At 36.7% G+C, this 14,465-nt stretch overlaps 2 protein-coding genes across 3 annotated transcripts; one reads left to right on the forward strand and one right to left on the reverse strand.

Moving 5' to 3' along the window:
- The first annotated feature begins 3,808 nt into the window (after positions 1–3,808).
- LOC121450691 (olfactory receptor 14C36-like) lies at positions 3,809–14,164 on the forward strand. Of its 2 annotated transcripts, XM_041655916.1 has the most exons (2): positions 3,818–4,725; positions 14,140–14,164. In XM_041655916.1, the coding sequence occupies exons 1-2, from the start codon at positions 3,818–3,820 to the stop codon at positions 14,162–14,164; spliced, it is 933 nt and encodes a 310-aa protein (XP_041511850.1). The 2 variants fall into 2 exon arrangements, with proteins under 2 accessions (XP_041511856.1, XP_041511850.1); XM_041655922.1 differs by lacking the exon at positions 14,140–14,164 and having other exon boundaries at positions 3,809–4,747.
- Positions 9,014–11,350, reverse strand: LOC121450705 (olfactory receptor 14A2-like; the record flags this gene model as incomplete). The annotated part of the gene is made up of 2 exons (XM_041655934.1): positions 10,452–11,350; positions 9,014–9,044 (listed from the first exon to the last, which is right to left on the reverse strand). Coding segments are annotated over exons 1-2 (930 nt in total), but the record flags the coding sequence as incomplete, so codon positions are not given.
- Positions 14,165–14,465: the final 301 nt, after the last annotated feature.

Below are 14,465 nucleotides of genomic sequence, written 5' to 3' on the forward strand. Positions count from 1 at the left end.
ATACTTTGGTTTTGGATAAAAATAGTTGAATGTAATGTTTACATACAAAAGAAGCTACTTCCCAGTCTATCAGACTAATAGTGAAACAAATATTTAATGTCTCCCTTTTTACAAATCACTTCTTTCTTGTATTTCACTTTGCACTCCCTCGCCCCAGCATGCACTCTTGCCTCGAAACCACACATTTCCTGTTTCTGATCTCAGTTCCTGTTCCAGGTATAGTATACTTGACTAAAGTCTGTTTTTAACCAATGTTTAACTTCTGAAAACAGAGTAAATAATTGCAGTATAATCACCTAGTCTTCTGAGAAAAAAAATACTTCACCAGTAATTCAAATAACATTCACTAAAAATGAGTCAGAACTAACTGCTGAGTGGAATGAGCAAAACAGCTAAAGGCGACTGAATTTATCCACACTTTCAATTTCTCAAAAGAACCACCAGTACCATTAATTTTCACAGCCGCTCAAAGCAATTGTAAGAGATTTCCCATGGATAAACTCACAAACCTATTCACACTCCTAATAGTCACTTATCAATCACCTACTTTCACTTTTCCTTTGCAGTAAAGATGCCAATCACATTGCAACACTATTTTCTGTTTACTATATTGTCATTGTCATATAACTTCCAACATTTGTTTCACATTTGAAACATATGCATGGCAAGAGTTTTAAAAACTCTCACAGATGTCATCCGATGCTTTTGCAAAAAAAGGGGTTTATGATTATCCTGGCATATACATAATGGATCTTTGTGAGAGGATGCTCTTGGTATGTGACGAAACATTCTTTTCTTTTCTTTTTTTTCGAGTTAATGCTTATAAAAAATTTTAATTTAACAAAATGGACTATGTATACAAATTTTAAAGGAATAAAGCAACAAAATCTATTATCCTACAATAGATATTAGTGATAATAACAATATCCAAATCCCTAATTTCTCACCAGGAGAAACCATTTAATTTCGTATAATCCTTTGATATTCTACCTCAATAAACATATCAAATTCTTCACAAAAGGCTTTTATGTTTATTTCTTTTTTTCCCTTTGTTTCATATTTTTTTAATTTTTTTTTATTGAGAAAAGGAAAAAAAGTTTCCCCCTCCTCCCAGCCTCTCATTTCCCTCCCCCTCCTCCCACTCTTCTCCCCCTCCCCCTACTTCTCTCCCCTTCCCTCTCCAGTCCAGAGAGCAGTCAGGGTTCCCTGCCCTGTGGAAAGTCCAAGGTCCTCCCCCCTCCGTCCATGTCTAGGAAGGTGAACATCCAAACTGGCTAGGCTCCCACAAAGCCAGAACATGAAGTAGGATCAAAACCCCGTGCCATTGTCCTTGGCTTCTCATCAGCCCTCGTTGTTCGCCATGTTCAGAGAGTCCGGTTTTATCCCATGCTTTTTCAGTCATAGTCCAGCTGGCCTTGGTGAGCTCCCAATAGATCAGCCCCACTGTCTCAGTGGGTGGTTGCACCCTTCGTGGTCCTGACTTCCTTGCTCATCTTCTCCCTCCTTCCGCTCCTCATTGGGACCTTGGGAGCTCAGTCCAGTGCTCCAGTGTGGGTCTCTGTCTCTATCTCCATCCATCACCAGATGAAGGTTCTATGATGATATGCAAGATATTCGTCAGTATTGCTCTAGGATAGGGTCGTTTCAGGTTCCCTATCCTCATCTGTGTGGTACTGGCATAAAAACAGAGAAGTCGACCAATGGAATCGTATAGAAGACCCGGATTTTAACCCACAAACCTATGAACACCTCATTTTCGATAAAGGAGCTAAAAGTACACAATGGAAGAAAGAAAGCCTCTTCAACAAATGGTGCTGGCACAACTGGATGTCAACCTGTAGAAGAATGAAAATAGACCCATATCTATCACCATGCACAAAACTCAAGTCCAAATGGATTAAAGACCTCAATATCAGTCCGAACACACTGAACCTGATAGAAGAGAAAGTGGGAAGTACCCTACAGGAGATGGGCACTGGAGATCGCTTCCTATGTGTAACCCCAGCAGCACAGACATTAAGGGCAACATTGAATAAATGGGACCTACTAAAACTGAGAAGCTTCTGTAAAGCAAAGGACACTGTCACTAAGACAAAAAGGCAACCTACTGAATGGGAGAAGATCTTCACCAACCCCGCAACAGACAAAGGTCTGATCTCCAAAATATATAAAGAACTCAAGAAACTAGACTTTAAAATGCTAATTAACCCAATTAAAAAAATGGGGAACTGAACTGAACAGAGAATTCTCAACAGAAGAAGTTCAAATAGCTAAAAGACACTTAAGGTCATGCTCAACCTCCTTAGCAATCAGGGAAATGCAAATCAAAACAACTTTAAGATACCATCGTACACCTGTCAGAATGGCTAAAATCAAAAACACCAATGATAGCCTTTGCTGGAGAGGCTGTGGAGGAAGGGGTACACTCATCCATTGCTGGTGGGAATGCAATCTTGTGCAACCACTTTGGAAATCAGTGTTTCGGTTTCTCAGGAAATTCGGGATCAACCTACCCCTGGACCCAGCAATACCACTCTTGGGAATATACCCAAGAGATGCCCGATCATATGACAGAAACATTCTTTTCTATAGCATGATTCAGCCAAAAGGGAAAAAAAAACATGGATGCAACTTCCTGATTTGGTCTGTAGTTTCTAGGAAGTATCTTTTTGGATGCTATGAGTAATTGATAAAACTTGTGACAGTATTTTAGAAAGCTAATCACAGTTTATCTTTAATTTCATATACTTTAACATTTGTACTTTAATACCCCTATAATTGGTTAAAAATTTTAGAACTTATTTTTTTGAACTTATTTTTTTCCATTGAGAATTATTCAGAGAATATGTGTATATCCATAACTACTGGGAGAATTTGGTGTGACACTCTACACTATACATTAGTGTTAGACAAGCTATAAGTCTATTTTATAAGAAGATAAAAGATGTCTAGTTTTATGTATAAAATTTTCTTTGCCCAAGCAAAATATTGCCAAACAATATTTCTAATAATTTTTGTGGATGTGTATGTAGATACTGTTCATATACACAAACCCTTGAATTTATGGTATTTAAATTGTCATCTATATTATGAGTGATATTCAAGAAAACCTGAGATTTCTCCAAGAAATGCTTAAAGCATGCAAATTTATCTTTGAGTTTCCAGGTAAATGACCTATTTTGATAGTCTCAGATATTCTAAAATTTGATATGATTGCTTAGAATCCCCCTTCTTCCATGCTCATCTTAATTTCTCTTTTCCTACCTGTTCTATTACTTCCATGACTCGTTTTTCACTCTCAATTACCTATCATTTTTCATATACATATAGATTTGTATGTATATAGGAAAATACTAATAGAATGTAAAGCAAGTACATATGTATATACTTAAATCATAATAATTATATAAACTGAGTTTTAAAACTATATCCCACATTTTAATTTTCTCTGGGTATTTTTAATTGTTGCAGGTAGTTTATTTGGAAGGGCAACTTGCTATATATTAATCAAGTTAATATTTGGTAGGAAACTAGGCTTTATGAAAGTTATTATAATGTAAACCAACGCTTAGGGTTTAGCATCATACAATTCAGTTAGAAAGTCTGGCACATAAATGTGTATTAACAACTAAACATGATGAGAAAAATATACAGAAGTCAAAGCAACAAATAGATGATTAGTTGACTTTTCACACATAAACAAAAGCTTTAGGAAACTGAAATAAAGAACATTAAAGCAATGCTAGTAATCTTTCAATATTTTATGTTTTTATCTGTTGTTGTTTTTCTTTTTCAGATAAACCTGTACTTTGAGACCATGATCAATTCCACCCTGGTGACCGAGTTCCTCCTGGAGGTTTTTGCAGAGACTTGGGAGCTCAGGCTCCTACTTAGTGTTCTGTTCCTGCTGGTGTACCTGGGCAGCCTGTTAGGGAACCTGACCATCATCATTGTTACTACAGTTGACCAGGCCCTGAACACACCCATGTACTACTTTCTAAGGAATTTGTCCATCTTAGACATATGCTATGTTTCTGTCACTGTCCCCAATGCCTGTGTCAACTCTCTCACTGGCCACAGAAATATCTCTGTGCTTGGCTGTGCAGCACAGGTCTTTTTGGTCTTCTTTTGCGCATGTGTAGAGATTCTCTTTCTCACTGTCATGGCTCAGGACCGCTATGTGGCCATCTGTAAGCCTCTCCTCTATCCTGTGATCATGAACCACCAAGTCTGTGTTCAGACGACACTGGCTTCCCTATTTATCTGTCTTGTCCTTGCAAGTGTACACACTATCGAAACATTCCAGCTCTCCTTCTGTCACTCCAATGTTGTCTCTCAGATCTTCTGTGACATCCCCTCTTTGTTGAGAATTTCTTGCTCAGATGACTTTATAAACAAACTCTTGATGCTTCTGACTGCCATCGGGTTCAGTGGTAGCTGTTTTACATTCATTGCCATATCGTATATTCACATATTGTCAACTGTGTTGAAGGTTCCTGTTAAAGGAGAGCGAGGGAAGGCCTTTTCCACCTGTGTCCCTCACATTATTGTGGTGTCTATGTTTTTTGGCTCTGGTGCCTATGTGTATCTAAGATTTCCAGGAACCTCACAAGCAGTTCATGAGATTGCTTTTTCTGTATTTTATACTGTTTTTCCACCATTCTTAAATCCTATCATCTATAGTCTTAGAAACAAACAGATAAACGAGGCTGTGAAGAAAGTCATGTTAAAATTTGTTTTTCCTTAGAAGATAAAACATACTTCTATTGATCAGGGTTTTCAAGAGGAAGAGAACTGACCAAACACACACACACACACACACACACACACACACACACATGCACATATAAATAGAAAAACACACACCACAAAGCATTTCCCTTTCATTGAAGAAATACTTTTTACATATTCTATACAGAATACTTAACCCACTTTCTATGCTTCCTCACCTACAGCCCTCCTCACCTGTCTTCCCATTCAGAGCCATCCCTTTTTTTCTCTCATTAGAAAACAAATAGACTACTAAGGGTTAATAATATAATAAAATAATATAAGATAAGCTAAAACAAAAAACTAGTGCATCAAAATAGCACAAAATAAAAAAGTGGAAAGAGCCCATGAAAAGGTCGAAAATAACTGACATAGATGCAGAGTCACAAGCACTCAAACACTGAAGAAACCCACAAAAAACACTAAATTGGAAGCAGGAATATATATGCAAAGGATTTGACTGGTAAACTAGAAATATATATAACAGTAAGATTTAAACAAACAAACAAACAAAATGCCCTGACAAAAATTTATGAGGCAAGGGACCTCAAAGGATGCCCTTCGGTTTATAGTTTTACCCATCTCCTGCTTGGAATGTATGCTATCCTTAACAGTAGCTTGCCCATCAAGTGAAACCCCTTTAAAGGAAACTCAAGCTTTATTGAAAGTAGTAATCAATTAGAGATTGTTTCTGAGTTAGCTATGAGGGCATGTATCCACTTTTTGTTTCAGTTCTATGCTTGCATATATTGAGATCCATTCATATAGAACCTGTGCATAGTTCCTCAGTTTTTGTGAAATCATATGTACATAAATCATGTTGATTTAGAGGATCTTATTTAGTCACTGTCTTCCATCAACTCTGCTTGTTTTACTCTTTGTATTTCCTCTTTCACGGGGCTCCTTGAGGCTAGAGAGGAAGGATTTGATGGAGACATCCCATTTAAGGCTGACTTCTCCAAGGCCCCTTAGTCTCTGCATAATGCTTTACTGTCGGTCTCTCTATTAGTTCCCACCTGCTGCAGGAGAAAGGTTTCCTGATGACGACTGATCAATGAACACATCTATAAGTATAGGAGATTATCATTAGGCATAATTTTATTACTAAGATTTTAAATTTTTTTCTTTTCTTTTTTTAGAACAGTTGTATTCTATGTTAGCATATGTCTTGGGGCTTTCCATCTTAAATTCCTGGTTACAAAAGCAGTCATAGGTATGAGTTTCATCATGTAGCATGGACCTTAAGGCAACTCAGATATTGTTTGGTGATTCCCACAAACTTAGAGTCACCTTTGCACTGGTGATATTGGTGCTAACATTTCTGCTTTGGCAGCATTAAACTTAACACCTAACACCTAAACTAGAGTTTAGGTGTTAAGGCACTCTGTAGGCTTCAGATTAACATCTTTATGTTCAATGAGATGGTTAAGTTTGTTTTAAGCAATGTTGCATTGCTGTCAGTTCTTGGGAACTTATAGTCTTGGGAAAGCCCCAGGATATACTGGGACATCCCCATGAAAGAACAATTCAGTGTGGCATTACCCAATCTTGATACTGAGAACTTCATATGATTAAAACAAATGGCCAGTTTGGACATTGTCTCTCCCTCATTTGCTGGCATCCTTCGGATTACCTTCATGTGAGTATGTATTTTAAGTGGCATCTAATGTATGAAGTTTTTGTAACACTGCTCCAAAGGTTGTTATTTTTAGTTGTTTTGTCTAATAATTTCCCCTCATTACCAATTTTCTCTTGTCCAGTTACAAGTGAGGTAGGGGGCCACAAAGCAAATAAAATTGTATTTGCATATGAACACGTATTAAAACGCTAACTGAAGAAAATTTTAACTGAAGGTTTAACTTAGCCTTGACTTTGCTATCCACGCACCAATTTGATAAGGATTACATTTAATTCATATAATGGGTTCACTCAGAATTTTTGATCTAAATATTGTTTAAGGTTTTCTTATAAAGTATCACTTACAGGCTCATATGTTTTCACACTTTTTCTTAGTGCTGTCAACAGGTGTCGTGGTATTTTCCAGACCAGGGTTGCCACCAAGGACATATCTGGGTCCATCACCCTTCCCCAGCCTGATTGGGTGTTCACACTTGTAGCTCCTGAGACTTTTGAAGAATGTGCCAATGTCAGGTGTCTCAGCTGCCGTCTGAGATTATGTTGGTGTCCATGGGCCAGGCTGCCTTAGGGACCAGGCTGGTCTAAGAACTCTGTACTGCCACTTGAGGCCATACTGACAATCCATGTTTCAGACTGATGCCTAAACCATGTCTGGTTCCATGGTCCTACTAGAGTCAAGTTCAGTGTGGATTACTTTGGCCCATTTTGTCACTAAAGACAACATAGATGTCTGGGTCTGGGCCAGAATCTGTGACCATGAGGGTATCCAAAATCCATGTGCCCATCAAGGACATGCTGTTTTGAGTGACCTTCATTGTCATGCAGGGCCATTGTGTCAAACATGCCAGAACTGCTGCCAAATAGACCTGTAGCAGCCAGGGTCTGAGTTGTTGTCAATGACTCTAGTTACCACAAAGCATAGTTCATCACTACCTAAGACCATGTAGGTATCCAAGGATCATGCTTCTGCATGGACCATACTGATCAGTGTGCCTGGTGTTTCCATCTGGGGTCATGGGGATATTAATCATGTGCTACTGCATAGGGCCTTGTCATGCCTGAGGCCCTGCTGTGGCAGTGGTCTGAGGTATTTCCACAGTTACTGCTACCACTTAAGGCTCTCCAGATGCACAGGGTCTGGAGACCATGTTGGTGACTGAAGGCTCTACAGTCACCTGGTCTATATTATTTTGAATGGTCTGTGCTGTCACAAGGTCCATGAGGCACTGAACAGTGGCCAAGGGTCATGTTAGCATTAATGTTCCTGGATCTGATGTTTGGGATGATGTCTGTGGCCCATTTTATCAGAGGGGCTTGTGGAAATCAAGCTGTGCAGAGCCAGCCCAGCCCTTTGCAAGCCCTAGAACACCAGGCCATGGCCCTGTCTGGACAATTCAACAGGAGAACTTACCCTCCGACTCAGGGGAGAGCTTGATGCTCCAACTAAGGAAAGATGGTGCTACCCTAACCACAGACATTCACCTCACCTGGACGGCACACGAGAGTTTATCCTGTGGTCAGGGATGCAGGTGAGCCAAATCTGAGGGTGTGAGAGCAGTAGAGCTGACCCTACCTCCCTAAGAGGAACTGGGGAAAAGGTTAACCTACCTTGCTGGGACAAAACAACAGAGCTGGCCCTGGAAATATACCTTGGTGCCGTGAATCTGAGAACCTGAGAGCAGGAGAACAGGCACCTATCCTTGCTATAGGTTGAATCGGGTGAGCTAGAATGGCTGAACTGGAGAATTTTTCTGGGTAGTGACAGGAGGGAAAGCTGGCAAACTGACCAACCTAACATCCATTCAGGCACAGAACCAAGGCTATGAGTTGGCACACCCCAACATCATGCAAACCTATGAACTCCTGGAACATCTGAAAGGTCAAAACAGCAGGATCTTCATAATTTAGGAAAACAGGAAATCCAAGAGGAGCCCTAGTGAGACTCCACTCTCAGCGGTGTAGCAGAAACCATTGGCAGACCAATGACTCAAGGTAATGAACACTTGCAAGTCAAGATGGATTAAAGGGTAAAATGGGTGACTTAAGGGGCCACACTACAGTCTTTATGACAAGAGTCCTTTTTTCTTTTTTATCTTGTTTCTCTGTTTTTTCATGTGGGATTTCACAAAATGCATGATGTGAAATCCACAAAGAATTAAACTTACTAAAAAGAAAAGTAATTTATAAGTTTTCACTATTGCCTCAGTCTATGCAAGAGAACTTTTATAGTTTTAATGTTTATCTGTTTTATTTCTGAATGTGGAAATACATATAAGGTTTCTTCTTATGTAGCTTATTACCCTCTCAAGTGCCTAACCCTTTGTTCATTTACTTACTTCTTGAAGAACACCACAAGATATCAATCAGCTGGGAAACTCCCCTCAATTTTCTCTTACACCACATCTGAGAAATAGTCATGGAGTATTGTTGTTTTTGGTGTGTGCATTTAAACAACAATAAGTTTTTAAATAGAACAAATGGATTTGAGATAAATTCAGGAAGTACAAGGAATGAGTTGGAAGGAAGAGTGAGTGTAGATGAAATGAAATCGATACAGTATGCATGTAGGAAATTTTAGAAAATAAAATAAATGTGAACAAAGAATTCTTTGTATTGAAGTATTTTCTCTGAGTTTCAAAACTTTGACTTTTAACATTGACAACTTTGAGATTTAATAATTTATGGAAAGATACAGGTGAGTAAGCAAGTTTATTTAAGAAATGAAAGTATGCCAGGAATGAACACATAACAGAGTCAGTGACATTGCAAGGAGAGGCATGCTTTCAAAGGTGATTTTTTTTTTATTTTGTGTGTTGGCAGATGTGAATTAAGGGTATCATAAAGTTAATCAGGTTTAGTTGACTCTCATTTTGCCCTAAATCAGGCTCTTAATATGCTCTAAATTTGAGAGAGAAAAAGTAATATACAAATAGAGATTGAAATCATGATTTGGCAAAAATGGTCTAACTTCCCCATAATTTGTGCTTACTACTTGAGTTCCATCAGTATAAGGTGATATCTCAGTCATTTCAATAGGCTTCAATGAGATACATATTACTTGGTATTGAATTTATAGGTATAGTATCAAATCATCAGAGTAGATTATAAAGCTTTGGATTTCTTTATTCTGGATTCTAAATGATTGAGAAGAATAGTTGGATCTTTCTGTCAAAAATGAGATAGGATAATGAGAGGAGCGTAATACTGACCTGATCCATGCAAGGTTTCCAGGTAGTCACGTTTTGTCAATCTGACTATAGAATATCATTAACGTAATTGAAAGTGACAACATTGTTGAAAATTAAGAGATCTTGATTTCTTTTTAAACACTAAGTTCATTTTTTAAAAAACAAAACAAAACAGAATCTTCAGAAGATAAAGAACAATAAAAAGCAATCTTTCCCATCAGACACACTAGTGAAAAAAATCAGTCATCATCAAGTGATTTCTGCTATAGTTATAATAGGTTCCACCACAGCTTCACAGCCTCCAATAGAAAGCATTTACCTTCACAGAAGAGGTGAATACTTCCTCAATTGCAGACATTAGACTAAAGGACACAAATAGATTACAATGGTTAAGAATACCTAGTATCTTTCTATAAATATTCTGTACAGTTTTTCTAATGGTGCATTATGAACTAGGGTAAATATCAAGTAAGCACTGTACTCAATTTGTTGCATTCTCTGCTATTATAATGATTCACAACAAGTTAGAATCTCATAGAAACCAAGTATGAATCTTTCTTGAGAGTTAATTTGCTTTCTATGATATGGACACATTTAACCATGGTTGTGTTCATCTTCTGTTTATAAAATATGATAAAAGAGCTATCAAGTGATTGTAGATATTTATTAATTTCTTTCCAAAGATAAAAATCTTAAAACTTTGGCTGGAGAGATGGTTCAACTACTAAAGGCTAGGCTCACAACCAAAAGCTATCTTAAAAGTTCCCTGAAAACTTTAATGAATTTTGTCACTCTCAAATTATTTGACATGTTAAGTGAAAGGAGTCTCTTGAGTAGAAAATTTGAAATAGCCTTTTCAGAGCGCTAGTAACTTCAGCGTTTCTCAGGGTGTAGATCACTGGATTAAGGGCTGGAGATAGCATAGGGTACAGCAAAGAAAACAACCTGTCTGTAATTGATGTTGTATTTGAGGGTGGCTTCAGATAGACAAAGCAAACAGTAGCAATGAAAATAGTGAAAACAATGAGGTGAGGTACACATGTGACAAATGCTTTGGTCTGGCCTTTAGCAGTAGGAATCTTCAGTACAGTGGAGAAAATGTAAAAGTAAGAGATCACAACACAGAAGATACAAAAGACACCTAGACACAGAGCAATCCCAAGACTTGTGTAAATGGCTACAAATGAGTCAGAGCAGGAAATCCTTAATAAAGAAGGAACATCACAGAAAATCTCTGGGATTATATTAGAACCACAGAAAGGCATGGAAAATATGAGAATTGTGTATATGGCTGCAAAGAATAATGCAATGACCCAAGGTACACCCATCAGCAGCACACAGTTGATACTACTCATAATAATGTCATAATGCAAGGGAATGCAGATAGAAACATAGCGGTCATAGGACATGGCTGTCAGGAGGAATAATTCTTCTGCTCCAAAAGAGGCCATGAAGAATAACTGACATGCACATCCAAGAGTAGAAATGGAATTGTTATGAGTTAGGCTACTAATAAAGAAATTTGGGATTGGGACAGACACTAGAAAGACATCCACCAGGGACAAGTTCTTCAGGAAGAAGTACATGGGTGATTGGAGTTTCTGATCCAGGGTAATGAGAGTGATGATGAGGAAGTTACTCATTAGGATCACCACGTATATTAACAGAAAGGAAATTCCACATAGAGTCTGTAGTTCACGGATATTAGAGAGCCCCATAAGGATGAATCCAGTTACTGCAGTGATATTGGGCATAATATATGTTTTCAAAGCCTGTCAGATGAAGAAAAATGAATAGATATTGTCAAAGCCCTGAACACACACACACACACACACACACACACACACACACACACACACACGGACACAGTAAGTGGAAAAGAGTAAAGAAACTACCCAAATAGCTTCAACATTTTTATACAACTTTCATTTCATCTTCCCTCAATCTCTTTACCTTACTCCCTCCCTCCTATGTTTGTCTATGTATGTCCTTCTCCCCTCTCTTTCTCCTTACTCTCTTTCCCTCATTTTCCCCTTCCCTTTTTATCTCCCTCCAACCCAGTGATGCTTTTATCACATTATATATATTATGCTGCTAAGTAAGTTTTCTACAGTTGGTCTCTATAACCTTAACACATAGACTCTTAAAATGAAGACTAACTAACCAGAACACTATGTAACATAAATTAGTCTTCTTTTGTCTTTCAACACTGTCATTTTAAGATTAGAAAATAGTTTTCATAGTTTACCATTTCTTGGGTTTCATTTAAAGAACAATGAATATTTAAAATACAAAAATATTGTTAAGAAAAACTGAAATGCATTTATTTACATCTTCCCATCCTCCTCCAAAGTTTCCCAATTCTCTTTCAAATACATGACCTCTTTCCCCTCATTTGTTAGTGTTACTTAAATATACATGTTTTCTATAATAGATATGCACATATGTAAATATATATAATGCAAAAAAAAGAAAAACAGAAATGTAAATGGAAGAGTTTTATTTACACTCTCTTTGCTTGGAATTAAAACAATAATCAATCAAATAATATACTGAGCCAAACTATTCAGGTTCCTATTCTCTTCCTTGTTTAAATTGGCATTCTTGTCAATACGTCTGAAGACAGGGCTGACCTGTAAAGTTGTATCTTCTAATTTCCTTTTCTGCCTTTCATCATTATGTTTACTATTTGATATTCATGCAGATAGGATATTCCTAATTTGCTGTGGCTTTCTAAAGTCAGGATCCTAATGTCACAGAATTTCCTTAATGTTATTCCAACAAAATATCCCTTCGTTTTCATGAATATTTTTATTATCCTTAAATATTTAACAGGTTTACATTCTGCAAAATTACATTCCCTATGTTGTTTAGAAGCAGAAAGAGTTAAATTCTCTCACATCACTTACCACAACCTTTTGATTCAATATGGAACCCTAGACCACATAATGGAGTACCTCCAAAAGTGCATGCATCTTCCCACCTTTGTCAAATCTTTATGAAATGTACTCAGAAGTTTGTTAGATGATTCTTAATATTGTAAACTCTATAAAAAACAAAGCAGTCACAACTATTCTTAACTGCTTTTCACCTTAATAATTTTAGCCCAGAAGTACTAGATAAAGACCATGATACTATTGTATATATGTATTAGCTAGTATAGAATAATATATTGCTATGAGAGGTTTTTTCAGTCATGAAAGTCTTTGCCATGGGAAGCAAATTAATCATGAAAGTCACTCATTGTTCAATCATTTTGACCTTAATAGATTTCAAAATGTGATGCATATAAAAATGTTAGCTATGTTCTTCAAAGACAATTTTAGCTTTAGCAAATAGAAGGAATTTTCTAAAGAGACTTTTTAGATGTTCTATAGGAGAGTCTTTCATTAGGATGCTCTTAAATGAACTTAGTATTAAAATGACCAATATTGACTTATGGATATGCCCATAGATTGATGTATCTCTCAGCAAAAAACAAAGATGTTTCTATTTACAATAGTATATGGTTAACATAGAGAACCAAAGTATGTCAAGGTGAAGAGACTTAGATTCTACAGAATACTTAGCCCTAATAGTACAAATACACTGCATATCAAAAGGCCAACGGTCAGGATGATTGCTAAAGAAGGGTAGAAAAAGGATAAAATTCTCTCTTCTTTCTCCATCCCTCTGAGACCCTTGCCCTGTTTTGCTTCCTCCTACAACTTCTCTATATCTCTCTCTTTCTTTGTCCTCCTCCCTCACTCAGTTTATGATCTCTCTCACCCCATTCCTCTCTCTCACACACACTCTGTCTCCTTCTCTCTGTATCTGTGTATGCATGTGTGTGTATGTGTGTATGTTATTGACTAAATAATAAACTAATATAGAGATTATGGTGGCATCTTATTCTGCATTGGAAAAGGCAAAAATAAGCATGTACAAATATTTTTAAAAAGCAACAAAAAATTTCAAAAGAAATATTACTGGGCATTCAAGCATTGGATTTGAGATTTTCGGTTGACTGCTTATGTTAAAGGACTTTCCACCAAAATTCACAGGACAAGTCCATGGGCAAAGATCTCTGGAGATGGTAGTATGGAAATCATAGCTCTAATTCACATTGGAATAGATCATATATGGAATATTTTCATAAAAGTTTTCAGTGGACACAGAAACAAGATTTGGTCTCAGGATAAAACTCAGGATACTTATCTGTCTATTACAACTCTTAAGCTGGGGAAATACAAACATAAGACAAAAAATTAAAAAAAAACTGCTAAATTACATTGATTTAAATAACTTTCATAATTTCTTCCATATTGATAATATTTTAAAAAATTTAGACAGTATAGTTTAATATTTTACCAGTGGGAAAAACTGCTAAATTACATTGATTTAAATAACTTTCATAATTTCTTCCATATTGATAATATTTTTAAAAATTTAGACAGTATAGTTTAATATTTTACCAGTAGAAATTTAAAATTTCTACCTTAGATCAATTCAGATTCTTCATTCATATACATGTGGGATGATTTTCCAACAGGTCAACTTGAAGAAGCAAAATTTTTCAGATCCTTTAGAGGTCAATTTACAGTGGATCACCTGAAAGGAAAATAGAAGATGTAGCCATCTTTAGAAACTTTTATACCAACATATCATTTGTATGTCTTTAGTATTGTAAGTAAACTCAAAATTCTAAGCTAACCTATTGTTGTTTCTTGTTATGAAAATGCAACTATATGTAATAGAAATTTGAAACCTAATGTAGCAAAACATCTCTAGCAGACCTATTTAAGTCCTTTGGCTACATGCTTGTAGTTCCCAAAGGTGTATCTTTCTTGATAGCCTTATTAAGAATACATGTCTGAAGAGAAATAGTAT

This window comes from Microtus oregoni, unplaced genomic scaffold (assembly GCF_018167655.1).
Source record: "Microtus oregoni isolate MIOR12 unplaced genomic scaffold, Mior012 000000F_ref0000247, whole genome shotgun sequence".
NCBI classification, from domain to species: domain Eukaryota; kingdom Metazoa; phylum Chordata; class Mammalia; order Rodentia; family Cricetidae; genus Microtus; species Microtus oregoni.

Bases quoted from the DNA above. Each gene is read 5' to 3' on its own strand.
- LOC121450691 (XM_041655916.1), top strand. From the start codon at position 3,818: ATGATCAATTCCACCCTGGTGACCGAGTTCCTCCTGGAGGTTTTTGCA. The intron at 4,726-14,139 runs GTTAAAATTTGT...GTCAACTTGAAG, and splicing joins GAGGCTGTGAAGAAAGTCAT to AAGCAAAATTTTTCAGATCC.